General features: G+C 42.6%; 2 protein-coding genes across 12 annotated transcripts in view; one reads left to right on the top strand and one right to left on the bottom strand.

Annotated features, from left to right (window-relative positions):
• The window catches only part of BCL2L13 (BCL2 like 13), an 85,987-nt gene extending 77,313 nt beyond the window's left edge, over nucleotides 1-8,674 (top strand). For all 8 annotated transcript variants that reach the window (XM_055315386.1, XM_055315385.1, XM_055315383.1 and 5 more), the window contains one exon: nucleotides 6,308-8,674. In XM_055315386.1, the coding sequence (XP_055171361.1) occupies nucleotides 6,308-7,126 (819 nt within the window). In that variant the 3' untranslated portion in view covers nucleotides 7,127-8,674. The remainder of the gene's footprint in view (nucleotides 1-6,307) is intronic.
• Nucleotides 8,675-13,842: 5,168 nt separating this feature from the next.
• The window catches only part of BID (BH3 interacting domain death agonist), a 38,044-nt gene continuing 30,772 nt past the window's right edge, over nucleotides 13,843-21,114 (bottom strand). For all 4 annotated transcript variants that reach the window (XM_055315400.1, XM_055315401.1, XM_055315402.1 and 1 more), the window contains 3 exons: nucleotides 18,634-18,773; nucleotides 16,241-16,453; nucleotides 13,843-15,269 (listed from right to left, as the gene is read on the bottom strand). In XM_055315400.1, coding sequence (XP_055171375.1) covers nucleotides 15,258-15,269; nucleotides 16,241-16,453; nucleotides 18,634-18,773 — 365 coding nt within the window. In that variant the 3' untranslated portion in view covers nucleotides 13,843-15,257. The remainder of the gene's footprint in view (nucleotides 15,270-16,240; nucleotides 16,454-18,633; nucleotides 18,774-21,114) is intronic.

The following is a 21,114-nucleotide window of genomic DNA, read 5'->3' as shown; positions in this document are numbered from 1 at the left end:
GAAGTCTCTTTGTAAGAAATGTTAGAGGATTTGCATGACTAATTGGAATTGTGTGCTGGCAAAGAGGTAAATACAACTTCACAGGAAATTTATTTAATTTTTTTCTAGTAATCTCTACATCCATGGGGCTCAAACTCATGATGCCAAGATCAAGAGTAGCTGCTCTTTTAGCTGAGCCAGCCAGGCACCCAAACTTCATTTTTTTTTTTTTTTTTTTTTTACTCTTCATCTTATGCTTTGGAATACTGAAGAGCTAGTATTGGCCTGAATATACTGTGATATTTTTTGGTGTCATGCTTTTGTTTTTGCTTTTCTGCTCCATGGAGCATCTTTCTCATCTCTTTGGTCTTTTAATTCTTATTCTTTAAGATCCAACTCTCTTGTTCTCTCTCTTTTTTTAAGATTTTATTTATTTAATCATGAGACACACACACACACACACACAGGCAGAGGCAGAGGCAGAGGGAGAAGCAGGCTCCATGCAGGGAGCCTGATGTGGGACTCGATCCTGGGTCTCCAGTATCACACCCTAGGCTGAAGGCGGCACTAAACCGCTGAGCCACCAGGGCTGCCCTATTTATTTTATTTTATGTAATCTTTACACTCATCGTGGGGCTTGAACTCACAGCCCTGAGATCAAGAGTTGCATGCTCCACTGATGAGCCAGCCAGGCACCCCTTTTGCTCTCTTCTAAGAAGCTTTCCATGAGTCCCCAAATAAGTTTCTATTCTTCATGCTCCTAGAGTACTCCATATTTGTCTCCTTCACTAGGTTTTATTATTTATTTATTTTTTAAAGCTCCTTTCTTTAAAAAAAAAAAAAAAGATTTATTTATTCTTAGAGACACACACACAGAGAGAGAGGCAAAGACACAGGCAGAGGGAGAAGCAGGCTCCATGCAGGAAGCCTGACGTGGGACTCGATCCCGGGTCTCCAGGATCACACCCTGGGCTGCAGGCGGCGCTAAACTGCTGCGCCACCGGGGCTGCCCTAAAGATCCTATTTTTAAGTAATCTCTACGCCCAATGTGGAGCTTGAACTTAACCCCAAAATCAAGAGTCACATGCTCCATTGACCACACCAGCTTGGGCACCCCTCCTTTACTAGGTTTTAAACTATATTTTAAACCCTTTGGGGATTAGGGATTTGTGTTTTATCACTGGCATCCAAGTAGCACAGTTCCCAGCAATAAGAAGCAAATTGATGGTCAGCCGGAGTAGCTCAGCCGTTTGGCACCGCCTTCAGCCCAGGGCCTGATCTCGGAAATCCGGGATGGAATCCTGCCTTGGGCTCCTTGCATGGAGCCTGCTTCTCCCTCTGCCTGTGTCTCTGCCTCTCTCTCTCTCTCTCTGTCATGAATAAATGAATAAAATCTTAAAAAACAACAACAACAAAAAAAAGCAAACTGCTGTCAGGAATAGAAGAAATCAAGTAGGACCCCCAGGTTTTTGACTTAGCTGACTAGTGAAACTTTTGTCTCCAAATTGGATTATAACATCAAGGAGACAGGAGTGTTTTGTATTAGTTTTGGTAAAAGATAATGATTGCTTATAATTAGAGTAATAACAGAAAATGTTAAGAGGAAGGGAAAACATATTTTGGTATATTAAGATACAGTAAGAATAAATATTTTGAGATGTTTTTAGTACTTCATTATTTTTTTTTAATTTTTTAATTTTTATTTATTTTTTATTTTATGATAGTCACAGAGAGAGAGAGAGAGAGGCAGAGACATAGGCAGAGAGAGAAGCAGGCTCCATGCACTGGGAGCCCGACGTGGGATTCAATCCCGGGTCTCCAGGATCGCGCCCTGGGCCAAAGGCAGACGCCAAACCGCTGCGCCACCCAGGGATCCCCTAGTACATCATTATTAAATGGAGAGGATGATGATGATGCTAGCTAAAATAAAAACTTACAAAGGGTAAGATAGAGAAATGGTGTAGAAGTGGTATCTGTAGTTCGTATTTTTCAGTAGGACAAGCATTATCTTCTAGCTGTCTGTAACTAATGACTTCTATTGATGGGTATACAGTCTTTATGTGCTGCGTTTGTTTGTGAAGGGATTCTGTTATCATGCGTTATTGATCAAGTCCCAGAACTGTTGAGTGGTTTTACATTATCATTGTAACTGATGAAAATAAGAGAGTTTAAAAGAGATGAAATCACATAATACTATAGCTGTGAAGGTCTCACTTGGGCGAAGTTGAAGCCTGGGAGAGGAATCCAATGAAGAATGGTATTAATGGCAGATCGTTTTAAAAATAAATAAGGGGCGCCTGGATGGCTCAGTCAGTTGAGCATCTGATTCTTTTTTCTTTTCTTTTCTTTTTTTTTTTTTTAAGATTTTATTTATTTATTCATGAGAGACAGAGAGAGAAAGGCAGAGACACAAGCAGAGGGAGAAGCAGGTTCCATGCAGGGAGCCCGATGTGAGACTCCATCCCGGGACTCCAGGATCACGCCCTGGGCCGAAGGCAGGGGCCAAACTGCTGAGCCATCCAGGGATCCCCTAGCATCCAATTCTTGATTTCGGATCAGGTCATGATCTTAGGGTTGTGAGATCAAGCCCCACGTTGTGCACACTGGGCATGGAGTCTGCTTAAGATTCTCTCTCTCCCTCTTCTTCTGCCCTTCCCCATCCCATTTGCTCTTGCACGTGCATGCTTTCTCATGCTTTCTCAAAATAAATAAAATATTTTTAAAAATAAAATAAATTTAAAAATAAGATTATTAGCTAGCATAGACTACTGGTTACTTTAGTACTTTACCCCCTGTTTCCTTTAGCCTAACCCTTTTTACAAGCATTCTTGCCCCTAAACAATCTATTTTAATATCCAAATATGTAGTAGTCTTGTTTAAGAATAAAAGATAAAAGTGTTAACAGTTCAATAATAAAAAGACAATAGAATTTTTATTTATTTTTTATTTTTAAAGATTGTATTTATTTATTCATGAGAGACACACACAGTCAGAGACACAGGCAGAGGGAGAAGCAGGCTCCACGCAAGGAGCCTGATGTGGGACTCAAACCCGGGAATCCAGGATCACACCCTGAGCCAAAGGCAGATGCTCAACCGCTGAGCCATCCAGGCACAGCATATTTGAAATCATGAAAGTGAGGAAGAGAATGGTGAACTCAAGGAACAGAAAAACTGAAATAAGTTTAGCAGGATAGGAACCAAGAGTCTAAAGAGTAGCCAGTGCTGAAAGTTATGTCATATGATGGTAAGCATTGACCAGATCATGTACTTTCTAAAACCTTTGCGCTTTATCATAAAGCGGAATTGGGGGACGAGTGTGATACATGATGCAACAAGCTTTTTTGTTTTGTTTTGTTTTGTTTTGAAAACATGAGAGACCCACATCGGGCTCCCTGCATGGAACCTGCTTCTCCCTCTGTCTGTGTCTCTGCCTCTCTCTCTCTCTGTGTGTGTATGTCTCTCATGGATAGATAAATAAAATCTTTAGAGGAAAAAAAATATTTTTAGTCTAGGTGGTATTTTAGAGTATTGTGGTATTTTAGAGCTCTTTGTTCCACCACCACACCACCAAAAACAATAGCCAAAAAACCATGGCAACAAAAACAGTGATAATGAAAACACAGCATAATTTATTGATTGCTTATTAGGTACTAGGAGCTATGCTAAGCACTATAAAAACTATCTAAATTTTATATAACAATCTTGCCAGTCATCTTCCATTTATGAAGAAATTGAAGTTTGTATAGTTAAGCAAAGCATTCAGATTTACTCTGGAGCTAGGATTTAAACCAGTTTTTCTTTTCCTACAAATACTGTATTTTTAATCACTATACTATGTTGCCTGCTTATATTCACTCATGGACTATCCCTGATGACCTCTGGGACTTCTTTAGGAGCTTGAAGAAGGGTTGAGGTAGAATGTGGGGCAGTTAGAATGTTGACATTATGATCATGTTATTTGTTTAGTTGTTTTTCTGGTTTCCTTGTATGTGGGGTTGATAGAGGGACTATTGATTTATATTAGAGTCTTAATGTGTACAGAAAGTTTTTGGTCTTGGGCAGCCCTGGTGGCACAGCAGTTTAGCGCCGCCTGCAGCCCAGGGCGTGATCCTGGAGACCTGGGATCGAGTCCCACGTCAGGCTCCTGCATGGAGCCTGCTTCTCCCTCTGCCTGTGCCTCTGCCGCTGTGTGTGTGTGTGTGTGTGTGTGTGTGTGTGTGTGTGTGTGTGTGTGTCTCATGAACAAATAAATAAAAATCTTAAAAAAAAAACCCAAAGTTTTTGGTCTTGATTGAAGAATAGTTATTCTACTTCATACAAATAGCAGCTATAATTACAAAAGAAAATAGGAATTAATTTGCTTTACAGAATCCTATTCAGATTCTCTGAAGCATTTCTGAAAGTCATCCAGATTTTTTGTAAAACTTTCAGTAGGTCCCTGTGAACATTACAAGGTTCTGCCCCTCACCCCCACCTTTTGAAAATACTTTTTCTAAAGTAGGCTCCACACCCAGTATGGGGCTTGAACTCATGACTTCAGGATCAAGTGTCACATGCTCTACTGACCCAGCCAGCCAGGCGCCACTCCTCTTCCTGCCTTCCTGATCACACTGTAACCTCTGGGGTCCCATACTGTCCTGTGTGTATATCTGTCTTAAAGCTTTCTGTATCACATGGAAATTAATTAGTTATTCATATGTCAGTCTTCACATCTAGGCAGTGAGTTTTTAAGAACAAAAATTGAGTCTCCTCTCATTCTTCCATAAGGAAGTTATAACGTTATAAGTTATAAAGTTATAAAACGCTGGTGCCTGACTTGGTACCTAATAAGCAATAAACACCTGCTGGATCCTATTGAACTAAACTGCTAAATGTGAAAATGAAGACTGCCATTATTTATTTTTATTACTTTGGTGTAAAGAAAGAAGAGTCCTGCATTTCTGGCATCCCTCAGGCTACTACTCTCAAGTAATTTTATTTTATTTATTTTTTATTTCTTTAAAGATTTTATTTATTTAATCATGAGAGACACAGAGAGGCAGAGACATAGGCAGAGGGAGAAGCAGGCTGCTTGAAGGGAGCCTGATGTGGGACTCGATCCCAGGACCCCAGGGATCATGACTTGAGCCAAAGGTAGCTGCTCAACCACTGAGCGACTCAGGCGTCCCTCAAGTAATTTTAAAGTGGAGCTGTGACTGTCATTGTGCAGCTGCAAGATTTCATGGACTAACCATTTCCTATTGAATAAAGTCCATATTTCTTAGCTTTCTGTCAGGTTTTCCAGGGTCGGTCCTTTCCCCAACTGAACTTTCTATTCTTCATGTACACTGTGCACTGCTTAAACTGAGTTACTCTTTCCCTCTTTTATATTTCTGTTCTTTTGCTGGTGCTGTGTCTCCTGCATGGCTTTCCCCATGGAATCTGACCCATCCTTCAGAAACCTAGTATAAACGCTGGTTTCTCCAAGTAGTTCTGTCATCTGCTTGCCTGCTACAACCTTCACTGAAAGAAGTCCACTTCTCCCCATCTGAACCCTTACTAGTACTTGAACTGTGGGATAGCATTGCCCTACTAAGTGATAAATTCCTTGAGAGCCTCTGTTTTCCCTGCTGCTTTGCATTAATTATTGCATCAAATATAAATACATTGAGTTAAATACAGAAATCAAATTTTGGTGTTTTAGTTTCAAGGAAACTGGTTAGAGGAATGGATTGATAAAAACTCTTCCTCTGCAGTGGTCTACAAGTAAATGCATTCAATCCAGAAACTAGGTAGGCTTAAACAATGTATTTAGTCCTAGAACTTCAGTTTAGGAGAGAATTTTTTTTTTTAAAGATTCTATTTATTTATTCATGAGAGACACACAGAGAGAGAGGCAGACACAGGCAGAGGGAGAAGCAGGCTCCATGCAGGGAGCCCAATGTGGGACTCGATCCCGGGTCTCCAGGATCACGCCCTGGGCCGAAGGCAGCAGTAAACCGTTGAGCCACTCGGGCTGCCCTAGGAGAGAATTTTTTTTTTTCCAGATTTATATTTATTTTACTTTAGTTATTTTTTAAATTATTTATTTATTTATTTATTTTAGAGAAAGAGAGTGTGTGCAAGCAGGAGGGGCAGAGGGAGAGGGAGAGAGAGAACCTCAAGCAGATTCTGTGCCGAGCTTGGAGCCTGACACAGGGCTGGATCCCATAGCCCGGTGATGACTACCTGAGCTGAAACCAAGAGTCAGATGCTCAACTGACTGAGCCACCCAGGCACCCTCAGATTTATATTTGTTTTAAATGTGGTTTCTATTCTTTGTATTGACTCTCCTCTTCCTTTTCTAGGGCACTGTCTTTAACCTTGAGTCAGAGGACGAAGAATATCCTGGAGTCATTGCAGAGGATAGCAATGACATTTATATCCTGCCCAGTGACAACTCTGGACAAGTCAGTCCCCCAGAGTCTCCTACTGTGACCACTTCTTGGCAGTCGGAGAGCTTACCTGTTTCACTGTCTGCCAGCCAGAGTTGGCATACAGAAAGCCTCCCTGTGTCCCTAGGTCCTGAGTCCTGGCAGCAGATTGCAATGGATCCTGAAGAAGTCAAAAGCTTAGATAGCAACGGGGCTGGAGAGAAAAGTGAGAACAACTCTTCTAATTCTGACATTGTGCATGTGGAGAAAGAAGAAATTCCTGAAGGTGTGGAGGAGGCTGCTGTGGCATCTGTTGTCTTGCCAGCCAAGGAGCTGCGGGAGGCACTCCCCGAAGCACCAGCTCCCTTGCTTCCGCATATCACTGCCACTTCCTTTCTGGAGATGAGGGAGCCTGACATAGAAGAGATGACAGTGGAGAAAGTCAGCCCTGCTACGACTTTGTTGGTGGAACTTGGTGAAGAAGAGAACTTGATGAAAACAAAAGCAGCAACGGTTGAATCTGTTCAGCTGGAAGAGGAAGTGATCCCCATGCTGGAACCCACAGAAACACTGCTGAGTGAAGAGGAGATACATGTGAGGAGAGAGGGTCTTCGGGAAGTCCCCTCCCCTGCTGGAGAAGAGAAGGCCATCCCACTGTTTGAGGGCAAGTCTATACTGCTGTTTGGAGGGGCTGCTGCCATTGCCATCCTGGCAGTGGCAGTTGGAGTAGCACTGGCTCTAAGAAAGAAATAGCAGATTTTTCAAAAGAAGAAGACAAAAAAGATGGAAAATGGAAGATTTTAGCTGTACTGACTGAATTTGAATCACCAACAGCTGATTTGGACATTTGTGGAACAATCTTGGATAATGGGGGGCTTCTGCTTAATAAGGCAGTACATTGATCCACATGATAGGGCTTCAGGTAGAGGGCATCCATGTTTGTCTGATTGTAAGTTCCAAGGGCCTTGGCTAATGCCAAATTCGGAATCCTGCACGTAAAGTACTCCTTCTAGAACAGGGTTTCTCAGCCTTGGCATTAATGACATCATGATTAATTCTTTGTTGTAGGAGGTTGTCCTGTGCACTATAGGTTGGTCAGCAACATCCCTGGCCTCTACCCACTAGATAGCAGTAGCACCCTGCCCTCAGTTGTGACGACCAGAAATGTCTCCTGACATTGCCAAATGTCCCCTGGGGGCAAAATTGTTCCTGTGGAGAGCCCCAGCTTTAGAAGGGAAAGGGTTAACTTAGGAGAACCTAGGACAGAAAGTCCCAGGCAAGAGGGCTTAGCTGCAGGCTCCTCAGCTACTGAGTTGTTCCTGCCCTTGGGATTTCATCTTTCCTGATGAATATGCTGTGTTTCACAGCCATTCCTCTGTGGCTCTTTTTTTCTTGCCCACCTTCTCAGGCCCGTAGTGTGAGGGTGCTCCCCTTCTGTCTCATCTGCCTCTCAGGTACTGATTGCTCCTCTTCACCCCCAGGTTCTTTGTAAAGTCATGTGGGAGAGTGCTTTCTCTGTGTCCACTAAGTCCCTCATGCTTCCTACAGCTCCACCTTGTAAAGATGTTGCCTTCAGTCATCTTTAAAAACATAAATAGAAAAGAAGGCCTAGGGTTCCCTGCCTGTGAATGCAAGGGCAAGTAACTGCTAGGGAGCAGGGGTTTGTCTCATTGTCAAGCAGGGGGATGACTTAGATGGCCTGTTGCGGTCTCTTCTGGCCCTTTTGTGTAATGGCCACGCTACTGAGCTTATGGTGACTTGCTGGCAGCATCTGTTGCTGGATGGTCACTATCTGTAATCTGGCCTCAGTCTTCTTACTAGTCAACTAGCTTTTCTGCAGTCTCTTGCCATGTGATAAGGATTTTCATACTTGGGCTTACAGACCAATTGAATCATAACTCCTATTAAATACAGAAAGTCTTCCAAATACCATTGAAATAAAAAGTAGGAAAAGAGAAGCTTGAATTTCTTGAGACTACCCTCGAGATTCTAGTGCGGCTTTCAGAGTTCAGGAATAAGATTTCTTCCCGAACTCTTTACAGTCCAAATGCCAGAGTGATAAACCAAAATAACTCTAATCAGTAAGTGCTAGTTGAGAATCAGAATAACTTTCTTTCATCTGGCCGATCCCATCCCTAAGAGGGGGTGGGAGTGTGTCTTCTCATGCCTGAGGATCAGTGTGTCACTGTGTGGGACACACATGCTTGACACAGGTCATCTCAGATCTTAGTAAATGTAACAAATTACTTTTTAGATCCTGAAATTTGTAATAAAATTACTTTGCTATCCTGATCACCAAAACTTGATGTTTTATTTTTTTTTATTTTTATTTTTCAATTTATTTTTAAAAATGAAATGTTCTCCCTAAAGCAATACTATTTAAAAGTTGGTCGAGGAAAGGTCTAAAATGTGTTTGGTCAGCTTCATCATGCAGTGTATCTTTATGTTCTGAGTTTTAGTGTCTTAGGGAGTGATATTTAAAGGGTTTTGGTGCACTTTGATTAGGATAGCTAGAGGTGAGGTGGGGGAAATGGGATTAATGTAGTAAAGATTGTTTTCCTCCTTGGTCTCTGACAGTTGGCTCTGACACTGGGGTTACTCTGTGTTCTAATTGCTACTTTCCTGTTTGTGTAAGGTAAAAGAAAACTGATGAGTTACCTTGATTTTTTTTTTCTTTTATTTTCCTTCCAGTGTTCACTTGTAATCTCTGGATCCTCAAACCCATTAGCTACATGCATTTAAGTACAAATAGAAACCAGTTTTATTTCAGAGCTACTAAAAGGCGATCTGTGGCTTAGGATATTTGGGTCTGTGTTCTCCACAAAAGGAAAGATCCAAAGAGTACAATAGGATGTTGCCACATGCCCGTTTATCTTCCCATCTATTTAACATGAACCCAAAGTGATCTGGCCAATTGGATCTCGCAGGGTAATGGTTAATATTCTTTTCTATTGGCTTTCTCTAGAGAGAATTGTTAGTTCCTGAGTAATAGGATGTGTCAGTGTCCCCATTCCTCCACTTCCTTACCATCTGCCTCTGGCAATGGAAGGGAATACCCTGATAAGGACTGCTTCTTACAGCAGCTCCTCCTTTTGGCTATTAAAATTTATTTCTCAACCTCCCACCCCCCTCCTTTTTGGTGGGGCTGGCAGCAGACCATTTCTTCCGCCCCTTCTAACTTATATTACTTCTGAATCTAAGGTAAAAGGCAGATTCAGAATAAATCCAACTTGCTTATGGAGCTCAAATGTGGAATTAAGAACATACCGTTTATCATTCCTCATTCTTTGAACTATTGGGGACAAGTTTGTGTAAGTCCTCTAGAACACTTATTAATTGCTTTATTGAATGTAATGACTTCTGAAAACTTGTCCAAAAGCCAGTGAAGATTTCTTGAGAAAAATACCTAAAATTAAAAAGTGCTTTTTTATCCTGTTAAAATAATCACTCTAGGCCCCAAGAAATCAGTATCTACAGCGTGCCTTACAGGGGCCTCTGGTGATCATCACTGTCTTCTAGAAAGCTTTCTAGGAATCAGAAAGCAACAGTTGGCCATCTGGTTCATGCATGGACCATGCAAAGGCATTTTCGACACCTCCCCTCGCCCGCGTCTCTGTACCATCTCCTCTGTTAGATGCAGCTGCTCCCCCTCATTGTTCTGGGAGAGTGAGCAGGGAGCCCAGAGGAAGGGTCTTTTGAACCATAGCTACCATTCATTTCTTGTGGAAATTAATATCTGCAGCCTTTGTGCTAATTCCCTCCGATAATAATACAAAAGTGATCCCTTGGCTAGAGAACACATTTCTCCCTGAAGGTATGACATGGACACGGCCCACAGAATTTTGAAATTATTTTAAGAGATGCTTCATAGAAATAAAAGGTATTATAGGTAAGATTTTGTCTTTTCTTTTAATTTCTGAGGTCATTTTTACAGATTTATCTTTCAAAGAACTTGAGGTGGTGATCGTATTTCATAGAGAGCCTGTAGACTATTTGGTTACTTTATAGAAACAGCTCTGGCCTCTGAAGCAGTTTCCTCACCAGCATGACAGCAGGCCCCTTGTCTGCAGTGTCGCCTCCTGCAGTTGTTACCTGCGGTCCACCACAGTCCAGAAGCAGATGCTCCTCTTTCTGATGTACCCTCAAAAGGTCATTAGTAGCCTAATGCCTGGTCACAATGCCTGGTCCTCCACCTCCCTCCATTTCATTGCATAGCCACCTTATCTCATGTCATGACAAGGTGAGTATTATTAGTATAGGAGGACATTCTGAGGGAGAGACTCATTACAGTATAATTGTTCTATTTTATTGTTGTTAATCTCTATTGTACCTAATTTATAAATTAAACTTTACCACAGGGATATACTAATAGGAAAAATCATATATAGTATAGGGTTATCATCTGCAGTTTCAGACATCCACTAGCAAGGATAAGGGGGTGCTACTGAATGTCATCTAAAGCATCAGCAACACAGTACCAGAAAAATGTTTCTTCTCTGAAGGAATGAGATCTGCTATTAGTGATAACCTCCTGTTACACCATTCATCACTGAGGAGGTTCAGCTGTGGCACTGATTTGAGTTTAGGGTGCATATTTTTTCTATGAGGGTATCCTTTTCCTTATAAAGTATGGGTCACTATATAACCTTAACAAGTACATAGTTGAACATGTAGCTTGCCAGGGACGGTTCTTGTATGCCATCACGGTTGTAATTCTTATTCATATTCCTTATCCCCAGTTTACAGAGTGAGGAAACCTACTCAGAGCTTAATGACTTTTCAAAGGTCTTCTAGCACAGGAGAGGCCAAAGCAAGGTCGGGAATTTTTTCTGACTCCAAGTCTAGTGCTTTTTTTTCAGTTTTTACCATTTTTTGTGACCCTGCCAAGCAGGATTGGTAGGCTCCCTATAACTGGTTGTGCCAATTGTATACTGCAGGAGGGCAGCCAAGCTCACCGAACTGAAAGGGAGATTTTTCTTGATTTCTACAACGGTTCCATGTGGTCTAGTCTTAAGTTACTAGTCTTGCATGTTCTACAGAAACAAGAATGAAGATTATGTCCAGGGTTATTCTCAGCTTCTAATTATACCAGATGTTTTCCCCTTCAATATTGAATTGAGATGCCTTATGGCTAAAAAATTAGCAGTTACTGCTGGTACACATCTTTCAGTTAATGTGTCAGATAAGTATTTTTGCTTATAGACAAGGGTGAAGCAGTCTGACACAGGAACCTCCGAATGATTTGAAGGCAACACCTTGACACTTTCTCTCCTGTCATCTGTTCTTATTTTCCTTTTCCCCTATGCCATGAGTTGTAGGTGGGGGATGCCTCTAGGGGTTGTTTGGCCTCTCAGCACCCAAGAGGTCACCGACCTAGGAGAGTTGGCCAGGCACCACCATAGGCACATCTTGCTCAGAAGCTGACACGAGGGGACTTTCCAGTGAAAAACCTTCAGTATACTGGGGAATGTAGTTCATAGTAGCCTTGGCTATAGAACACCCATTTCTTAAAATTTAGCCACTATTTCTTAGTTATCTCATATATCCAGCTCCATAGAGTGGAAATGGTCATGTCACTAAAATATCAATCCATCCTGTCTTCCCTTTATTTACACAAGACTAGTTAGCCTCTGCCTGGCCTGCCATGTTCCTGTGAATTAAAACCATTGGGGTCCTCCACACGTTTATGTTTACACTGCAATAGCTCTAGCCAGGCGGCTGCTCCAACTGTAAGCTCAGGTTGGAAACGTTCTCAGGGATATTTGGAAGGCCTTGTAATATGTTAAAAAAGTAGCAACTGGCCTAACGTGATCCTTGCCCCCTCCTCACCTTCTTAGGGGAGACTTCACAGTAATCTTGCTCAGTGCGTTCTTTGCGCCCCTAGGAGAAATTGGTTAATCAGTGTATTATTATGAACAAAAGTCTCAACATTTTACTAAGTTTGTTCCAGGAATAAAAGGAAGTTGAAGTACAATCTTTCCTGTTACAGAGTCTGGAATAACTTGGTTCCTGGTTCCTAGTGAGACAATCGTATGACATAGCTTTGGTCCTTGGCCAGCACCAAAGGAAAAGATAGAATTATTTTTTTCCTAGACCTTTGTTTTCCCTGCTATCCTACTCTTTCGTTTCTCTTTTCCTTCACATTAAAAGTGCCTCTTCCTACCTTGTTCCTTGACGGAGTTCAACTTAGTATTGGTTCTAATGCTCTCTTCTCCTCTAAATTACTGGAATTAAATGGTAATTTTCTTAACATAAACATTTCACTTACGTGCACGTATTTCCTTTTTCTGTAAGAATTTCCATTAGCTCTCCTCAATAACAGCTTGATTTGGTCAATTTATTTATGTGGGCTATTTTGGCTCCTTTCCCCTCCTGTTAATCTGCCTTTTGGCCAGTCTACTCTTCATCAGGGGAAAGAAACCAAATTCAAATCTATGAATTGTACTGTTAGAAGCATGTTGGGAGAGAACACCTTGGGGGATAAAATAAAGTGAGATTTGAAGATAACTGATGGACTCCTCTTTCTATTCATACGGTAATCTTATGCCCTTGACTTCAGAAGGACTATTTCAGATAACCTTGTGGTCTTAAGAATACACTCTTTTGCTTTGCCTTCAGGTTCAGAAAACATGATCATAACATCCAAAGGACACTCCATATTCAGGTTCCCAGGCGACAATGAAATTGTTGGGGGGAAAAAGAAAGCAGGCTGTGGTGCTGTAACTCTTTCAGCAGCCCTGAGCATCTCTGCAGTTAGTGCTGGACCTTGAGTGGTGAGATCAGGAATGATGTGACCTGAAGAGACTGCATAGTCTACCTGACTTTCAGATATGACAAGCATCTCCTGGAGAAGAAAACTGTTTCTCTTTAAAGAGTTTCCATCGCTTAGTTCAAATATTTAAAAAAAAAATAGGATGAGGCACATCCTGTACTTAAATTAAAAATGAATTAAAATTTTTCAATTCTATTCATAAGGATTATGTTCCCAGTGTAAAATCCACCAACTTCCAGGATATGTGGCTGGGATTTACCCAAGACTGGAACACTTGCTTTTGATACAGTGGACTCTTCATAATGCTGGCTTGGGGACAAGAGGTGATCATTTTGCTTTATGGCTGGGAAGATCTAACTTGGCCTGGAAAAAATTCACACCAAAACTTGTGTATAAATTGCATTAAAATGGTGGTCTATTGTGTTAATTTAAGCAAAACAATGGCAGGCGAGGATGCTGTGAAAAGTATTATAAGAGATAGTCTGGGATGATTTGTTTAGCGCCCTTTTCTTTCCACTAGAGTTGACTATCTGTACTTCAACTGTTCCTTTTGGAAGAAAACATCTCTCCCTAGTGAGAATCTAAACATTTTGATACGTGTGTGGATGACTATGTATGTATGTGTGATTGTGTGATTCAATTTGTTTCCACTGTACTATGACTCCTCCAAAAAAAAATTTCACTCTGAAACATAACAGTTGAGTCACTGGAAGATTTATTTCCAAATGGTGGCCTTCCCAGCCTTTAGTATTCTCAACATACTGCAGATGCTCAGGCTGAGACACAGCCCTAGGGTGTTATGTATGTAATGCTGAGCTATGCAGTCATTTTTCCTTTCTGATTAAACCCTCATGGAACAGAAAAGTATTTCTGACAACAAAACAGTATTTCCTAGTACCGAATTACTCTTGTTCACACTCATATTCACAGGAGCAACTGCTCCTGCAAAGTGGAACAGCACCGTGTGTGATAGGGATCCAGCATCCGCCACCATAGTTTTAACAGAATCCTAGGAAATGCTTACTGCCGGGAACAGACCAGTGTTGCACTGTTTCTAAGTGTAAGCTCTCTCTGGTTTATTTGGGCGCTTCCTAAGTGACTGACTTGTGTTTTTACTCCCATTCTGTGTCTCTAAGAAAGGGAATCACCTCAACTGTTGAATTTTTAAGTCTAACTGTTCTTTTACCTTTTATGCCTAGAAGCCTGTTTTCTTCAGATGTAGCTTCTTGGGCAAGGATCAGTTGAGGGATATGGGAGGAAAATGAATATATAAGATTATTAACAGGTATTTTCCCACGGGATGTATGTTCATCAGTCTAACATTTTTATCAAAGTTCTGACTTCTTGGAAAAAAACGGTGCATTGAGTTACCTGATTTTGGAAACTGCAATTGACTTGGAGCCTTAAATCACTTCCAGACCTTTGAATTGCCTAAGGCCCTTCTTGACTCAAATAAAAAAGAAATCAAGTTGAAAAAAAATAATGACATTTTGAGGCCTGATTTTCCCATTGTTTGAGTACAGAACTTTAGTCCAGAACCTCTTGTACTGTTTGGTTTTTAAATGGGAAGACTATTACTTCCTTAGTATTATGATGTTCCCTATCTTGAGAGGAAATTTTCATCTGTGAGGGTATGTGCATCTGTCTCCAGCACTTGCTCTCTCCTCAAACACAATCTTGCCTGCTGGAAGGCCTGCCCCAAGATTACATTTTAATAAACAGTAAAGCTGGGGTATTTTTTAAACAAAAAAAATATTTTGTTTTTTTCTTCTGCCTTACAATCTGTTCTTTAATTTTCAAGTGAAGACCCATACAGCTGAAATAACTTAAAGGCACAATGTGTAGTGGATTTGGATTTAGAAGATGGTTATAAAACTCATTCAGATACGTGCAAGCTGACATTTTCATTCAAGTATGTTATATGTAAAGATTTCTAAATGGATCACCTGCTTTAAACAACATCTTTAAAATAGTAAGAAATAAATAGCTATTATCTCATGCCTATTTTCTCTAAAAACTTTAAGTGGCCATGGCTCCATCTCCGCTGGAGGCAGGTGTACTGTCGTCACCATATCAAGTTTTAACCAGTTGTGCTTTTGCAGAGGTGTCCACTCAATCCATCTCCTACAGCAAGAAAAGAAAAATAGTCAGAATTAACCAGTCTAATTCACTCCTTAAGGACTCTGGTGCCACAATCACTAGAAGTAAAGCTGGAGTTTGTACAAAAACATAGGCTTTCATGGTGCTGAGATCTGGATATTCACATCTATCGAGTCACTTATGGTGACAAGAAGCATCTTAGTGGGTCTGAGGAAATGAAGATTATTTCACCCCTCCGTATATATTTTTTAAGAATTTATTTATTTATTTATTTATTTATTTATTTATTTATTTATTTATTTGAGAGAGAGAAAGCGCGCACATAAAAAAAAATAAATAAATAAAAAATAAAAAAAAAAAAAAGAAAGCGCGCACATAAGTAGGGGCAGATGGAAAAGCAGGCTCCTCTGCTGAGCAGGGAGTCCAACTCGGGGCTGGATCCCAGGACCCTAGGAACATGACATGAGCCAAAGGCAGACATTTAACCAACTGAGCCACCCAGGCACCCCTCATCCCTTCAGTATTTGGTAAGCAGATTACACTGACATCTTGCCCATTTATTCCCCTCTTATCTTACATGGTTGTTGATGAAAGCTGTCCAGGAACTTGTTCAAGCTTACCCTCTTCTAACATTTCTTGATTTAATACTTGATTCAAGATTTGTATTCATATAGTACGAAGTATGCTCTGATAGTAATGTCTTAAAAATAATGTTGATGAAAAAAAATAATGTTGACGGAGCTCAAAAGGGCATTAGGTGCTCATTATCACTTTCTACCACACAAGTCTCCCACAGAGACAAAACCTAGCCTTTCTACCTGAGCAGGAGGGTCCCTAATAGCCTTTCCTGTGGTTTGGTCACCAGAAGCACAGGGAGAAAGGATGAAAGAAGCCCTGCAGCAGAGAGTTCTGCTGGTTTCCAGACCTTAGAGGGAGGAGGCAGAGATCAAGAGGATTTAGTGAGACACCAAGGAGCTGACATCACTGGTTCTTACATTTCTGACTAAGTTCCTCACATAGGTGAGCAGGTTCTGGCTAATAAAGTTCACTGTTGTGTGAAAGACGTCACGGAGCAAGGATGGGGTGTGATCGGCCACCTTTTTGGCCAACAGCATGGCCAACATCAGCATGGTCTTCTCCTTTTCCATGTCCTTAGGATAAGTCTGCATGGCCTGCTCCAGCGCAGCAGCGAGATGCTTCCTTCTGTCCTACATGGGTAAAAACAGGGTCACATGGGACTGTACTATGCTACTGTCCTCTGAAAGGAAAACAGCCGTCCACTGTTAAGTAGAAAGACGCATGCTTTCATTTCACACAGAAGAACTTATTAACCAGTTGAGGAGGTTGGAGGAGGGAATGAGAAAGTTAATTTTGAGAAACAGTGGAAAGGGGAGACTGAGCTCACTCACTCCCTACCGTTGAACACTAATTCAGCAAACACATCTTTATTGAGCATGTGTATTCACATTAGACATGGAACCAAAGAAGTCTGAGTCCTTTCCTGCCTCTCAGGTACTTAAAGTCAAGGACAGTTAACTGCCCAAGATATCTTAGACGCAGCTCCAGGGAGGGGGATGAAGGGGGTAAATGTCACCTTCTTGCCTACATGGGAGAAGCTCCCCATAGACCACCAGACCTGGAAGGACCTTCAAGCTCCTCAACTCAGATGCAAAATTCAGTTAACACTGTGCGAGACGTCCTGAGGCAGACCATGACCACATCTACAACAGCTACTGGAGAACAACAGACAGAGAGTGATCCCTGGAGCAGGGATACACCTACTAGCAGGCAGGAAGCTGACCTGGCTGAACCCTGGAGGATGAATATATTTCTATGTGGTGAGGGGCATTTGCATTTTCAGCAGGTAGTCAAAAGGATAGAACCATTGTCTCCTCTGAACTCCTGTAGACTCAGACTTGACAGCCTGGGGGCAGCTCTCTGTCCCACTAAGTTTCTAAAGGAAGGACAGAGTACCCTTATGGTGCCCAGCAAGGGGTAGAAGCTCTGTTAGTATCTGTATATTGATTATAACCATGAAGTTAAGAGTAGCAGGCTAAATAAAATGTCGCTTTTCTTTGTCACATGAGGGTGACTTGACATTCTCTACTCACATTTTTATTCAACTCTCTAAAACTGAAGAAAGAATAAGTTATTTCTGGAAGAGTCATAACATTGTTAATCTTTTTGGAGGCTTTATATACTCAAAATCTTGACTCTGACTTGAGGTTTGGGTTTCTTAAATCTCAAGTTTTAAGTAATTCTTCTGAAAGACAATTAACCATACTATGATTCTATTTCCAATTCTTTTTAGGCAGTCATGAACTAAGTCACCACACTGGACATACATCTGTCTGAGAAGAGAGAGAGGACAGAACTCGATGGTTTAATTAACAACTGGAAACTAAAAGACAACCTATGGAATGGGAGAAGATATTTGCAAATGAGATACCTGAGAAAGGGTCAGTATCCAAAATATATAAAGAACTTACATAACCCTAAAAAACGAACAATCCAATTAAAAAATGAGCAGAGGACATGAATAGACATTTCTCCAAAAAGACGTTCAGATGCCCAACTGACACATGAAAAAATGCTCATCATCAGGAAAATGCAAATCAAAGCCACAATGAGATATCATCTCACACCTGTAAGAATGGCTAAAATCAGCAACAGGAAACAACAGGTGTTGGCAAGGTGGAGAAAAAGGAACCTTTGTGCACTGCTGGTGGGAATGCAAAGTGATGCAGCTGCTCTGGAAAATATAGAGGTTCCTCAAAAAATTTTAAGAAGAACTACCATACAACCTAGTAACTGCACTACTGGATATTTACCTCAAGAATATAAGGGATATATGCACCCCTATGTTTATAGCAGCATTATCTACTATGGAAACAGCCGTGTGTCCACCAAGTGATGAACAGATAAAGAAGATATGGTCTATCTATACAATGGAGTGTCACTCAGCCATTTGAAACCTTGCCGTTTCCAACAACATGCATGGAGCTACAGGGTTCTATGCTAAGCGAAATAAGCCAGCCACAGAAAGACAAATACCATGTGATTTCACTCATGTGGAATTTAAGAAGCCATATAAACAAAGGGGAAAAAAAGAACACAAAACACAGACTCTTACTACAGAGAACAAACTGCTGGTTACCAGAGGGGAGTCGGGGGTGGTGGGGATGAAACAGGTGACGGGGATTAGGTGACTTACTGTGATGAGCAGAGTCCTGTGTACAACCACTAAATCACTAGATTGTACACCTGGAACTTATTAAGACTATGTTAACTACACTGTAATTAAAATATTTTAAAAACCCGACCACTGAAAAAGTTCTCGCACTTCCTGACTAACCCAGAAAAGGCAGTGGTGGACTTTCTCACTTACTTCTTCCGATAGGTTCACATTCATAAACTGCATTGCCAGGTTATTCACCAGTCCTGGGTGGATGCTGTGATCCATCCTGTCCCCTATTTGGGCGAGCTGCCTGGCGATATCCTGGATGATTTCTTCTTGACTTTCGGAATCTAAACGTTCAGACAGGGGCACAGAGACACAGCAGATTCAGACAACGCTCCCACATGAGCCCTCCTCCCACTCCACCTCGTGCCAGAAGAAGAAAGGGCTTCTGCTGTGGACCAGAGCCAGCTCGTCTCCACAGCTCTCCACAGTGGGCTCATGCTCCGTTCTACTAGAGCTGCAGCATGAGGACTTGGGCCCTGCCGCTCAGGGGAGCAGGGGCAAAGTGCTGGGGCCAGGAAGGGTCTAAGTGAGCAGAAGACTGGGGGAGCAGGCCTCTCCCTGCACACAGGGTCAACATGAGTCTGTGAAATGAACGGTGATGCCAGGGCGCCCGGGACTATGGGCGGCTGTGGCATGAACCTGATGGCAACCCTCGGGGCCACCAGTTCTAGACCCCATCATGGAACAGGTGTGGGCCTCAGGAGCTGTTAGTGCGGCACCTCTGCAGTCAGACCGGGTTAGAGCCACACGTCCGCCAGTCCACCAGAGCTCGGCTCCTCCTCTCACTTGTTTCGGTCTACTCGAGTGCCACTCTGTCCGAGACCAACACCCCTACATGCACTGCCCCCCCCCACCCTCCCTCCTCCTTCCTCAACACTTGCGACTAAGCCATTCGCCTTACCTGTGTTCTTTGTCTGACTCCCTTGCCAGAAGGTAAGCTTCCTGATTTTTAAATGTTTTGTTTAATGTCAAATACGTGGCACTGGAAACAATGCAAGGCACACAGGAGGTGCTCAAGAACAACTGCACAAATTAATGAATGGATCCTGCATGTAGCTCCTGGTAAGCACTCAATAAATGTCAGCTGTTGTTTTTTCTCCCGTTAAATTGTGTATTTCTTCTGTGTTTGCACCTTCCCTCTGGCTTCTTAATTACCCAGGACAGAAATCTCAATGTCCCCAGTGCTTGCAGTTATCCTCAAGCAACTGTCTCAAGGTGCAGACACAACTGTTTGTCCTACGTCACCAGTGCCACCACCTGGGTGTGGGTTCCCCATCAGCTCTCCTCTGGATCACTACAGCAACCTCCGAGCCGCCCTCTCACCACCCTCCAGGCCCTTCCTCATTCTCCATACACTCTGGGCAAGTGAGGCACTGGGTTGTGAGAGTTGAGGAGGCTCTGAGGGGGTCAGGTGTACAGCTGTGCCTCTGCAGCAAGTGCCTCCTTAAATTCTGTGCCCTCAGTGTTTCACCTGCCCCACTGCGGTCCTAACCACGACCCAGAGTCTGGCTATGATGTAACTTCTCTACTCCCTCATGGGCTCGCACCTGCTGGAGGGACAAGCTGCAATGGAGCCTCAGAGCACTTTGGGCCTTAACTTGCACTATTCCTTCCGAACCCAACTTTATTCACAGCACCTTTAACAGGCCCCAGTTTTCCCAGTTGCAAGTGTTTGCTTAAGCTGTGGCCATTCCCTCTTCCCAGTTTCCAAAGAGCTGAGATGCACCCCTTCCTCCACAGGCCAGCTCAACTGCAGTCACAGCCACCAAGGTTTTCCTGAGTCCTCGGCGTAGGCACGCTGCCCACACAGCTCCCACTGTCCTGACTCCGCCTCACCGATCTAAGCTTTTCCACTCTGTTCCAGCAACTTCAGGAATCCTGGCAGACTGAATCAGCGGCCAGATGAGGAAATGAATTCACCAGCGACACTGTGGTGTACACAGCCTCTATTTTGCCTTTTGCTGCCAAATCCTGTCAGGTACTTAATCCACATGCCACTTTTCTACCACAGGTGAGGTTAAGCGTATAGCTCCATAATCACTTTTGCAAATGCCATTTGAGTCAAGCCAGGTTTTGCAGCCTAAGAGCAAATAACAGTGTAGAAGAGCAAAGGACAGCCCAGGGGGCAGCCTCTGCTTGTAGTTACCCCTGCAGCTTCTAACAGCCAAGTCATTCCTCCCCCTCATCCCCTCTCTAACTCTTCCCAAAGGTGACTAGTTGCTCTCACTCAAGTTTAGTAACACCCGGAAGATACGATGGCTGGATTCTAAAGCACAGATGTTTGGCACACCCTGGCTGGTAGGGAACTCCTGCCACATCCCCATCCATCCGATTTAGGATAGAGTTGGAGGTCCCAAGGCTAGATTAGCTGTTGGTCTCCCCTATGGCCACTGGAGGGGAGAGCAATCTCCTAGGCCAGGAGATTTCTGGGTGGCAGGAGGCAGGACTGCACTCAGCTCACTGCTAGGCTGGGAGGGCTTCGTCTAGATCCTCAGTGATTTTAACTAGGGCATATAGTTCATAAACACTCGGGAGTTTTCCACCCTAGAACATGCTGGTTCAGACAGCTGGAGTCGGGCCCAAAGACTGTGTTCCTCATGGAATTCCAATGTGCCCAGATCTAGG

The sequence above is a fragment of the Nyctereutes procyonoides genome, unplaced genomic scaffold (assembly GCF_905146905.1).
Source record: "Nyctereutes procyonoides isolate TBG_1078 unplaced genomic scaffold, NYPRO_anot_genome, whole genome shotgun sequence".
In the NCBI taxonomy this organism is placed as follows: Eukaryota; Metazoa; Chordata; class Mammalia; order Carnivora; family Canidae; genus Nyctereutes; species Nyctereutes procyonoides.
This window is presented reverse-complemented; position numbering and strand designations above follow the sequence as displayed.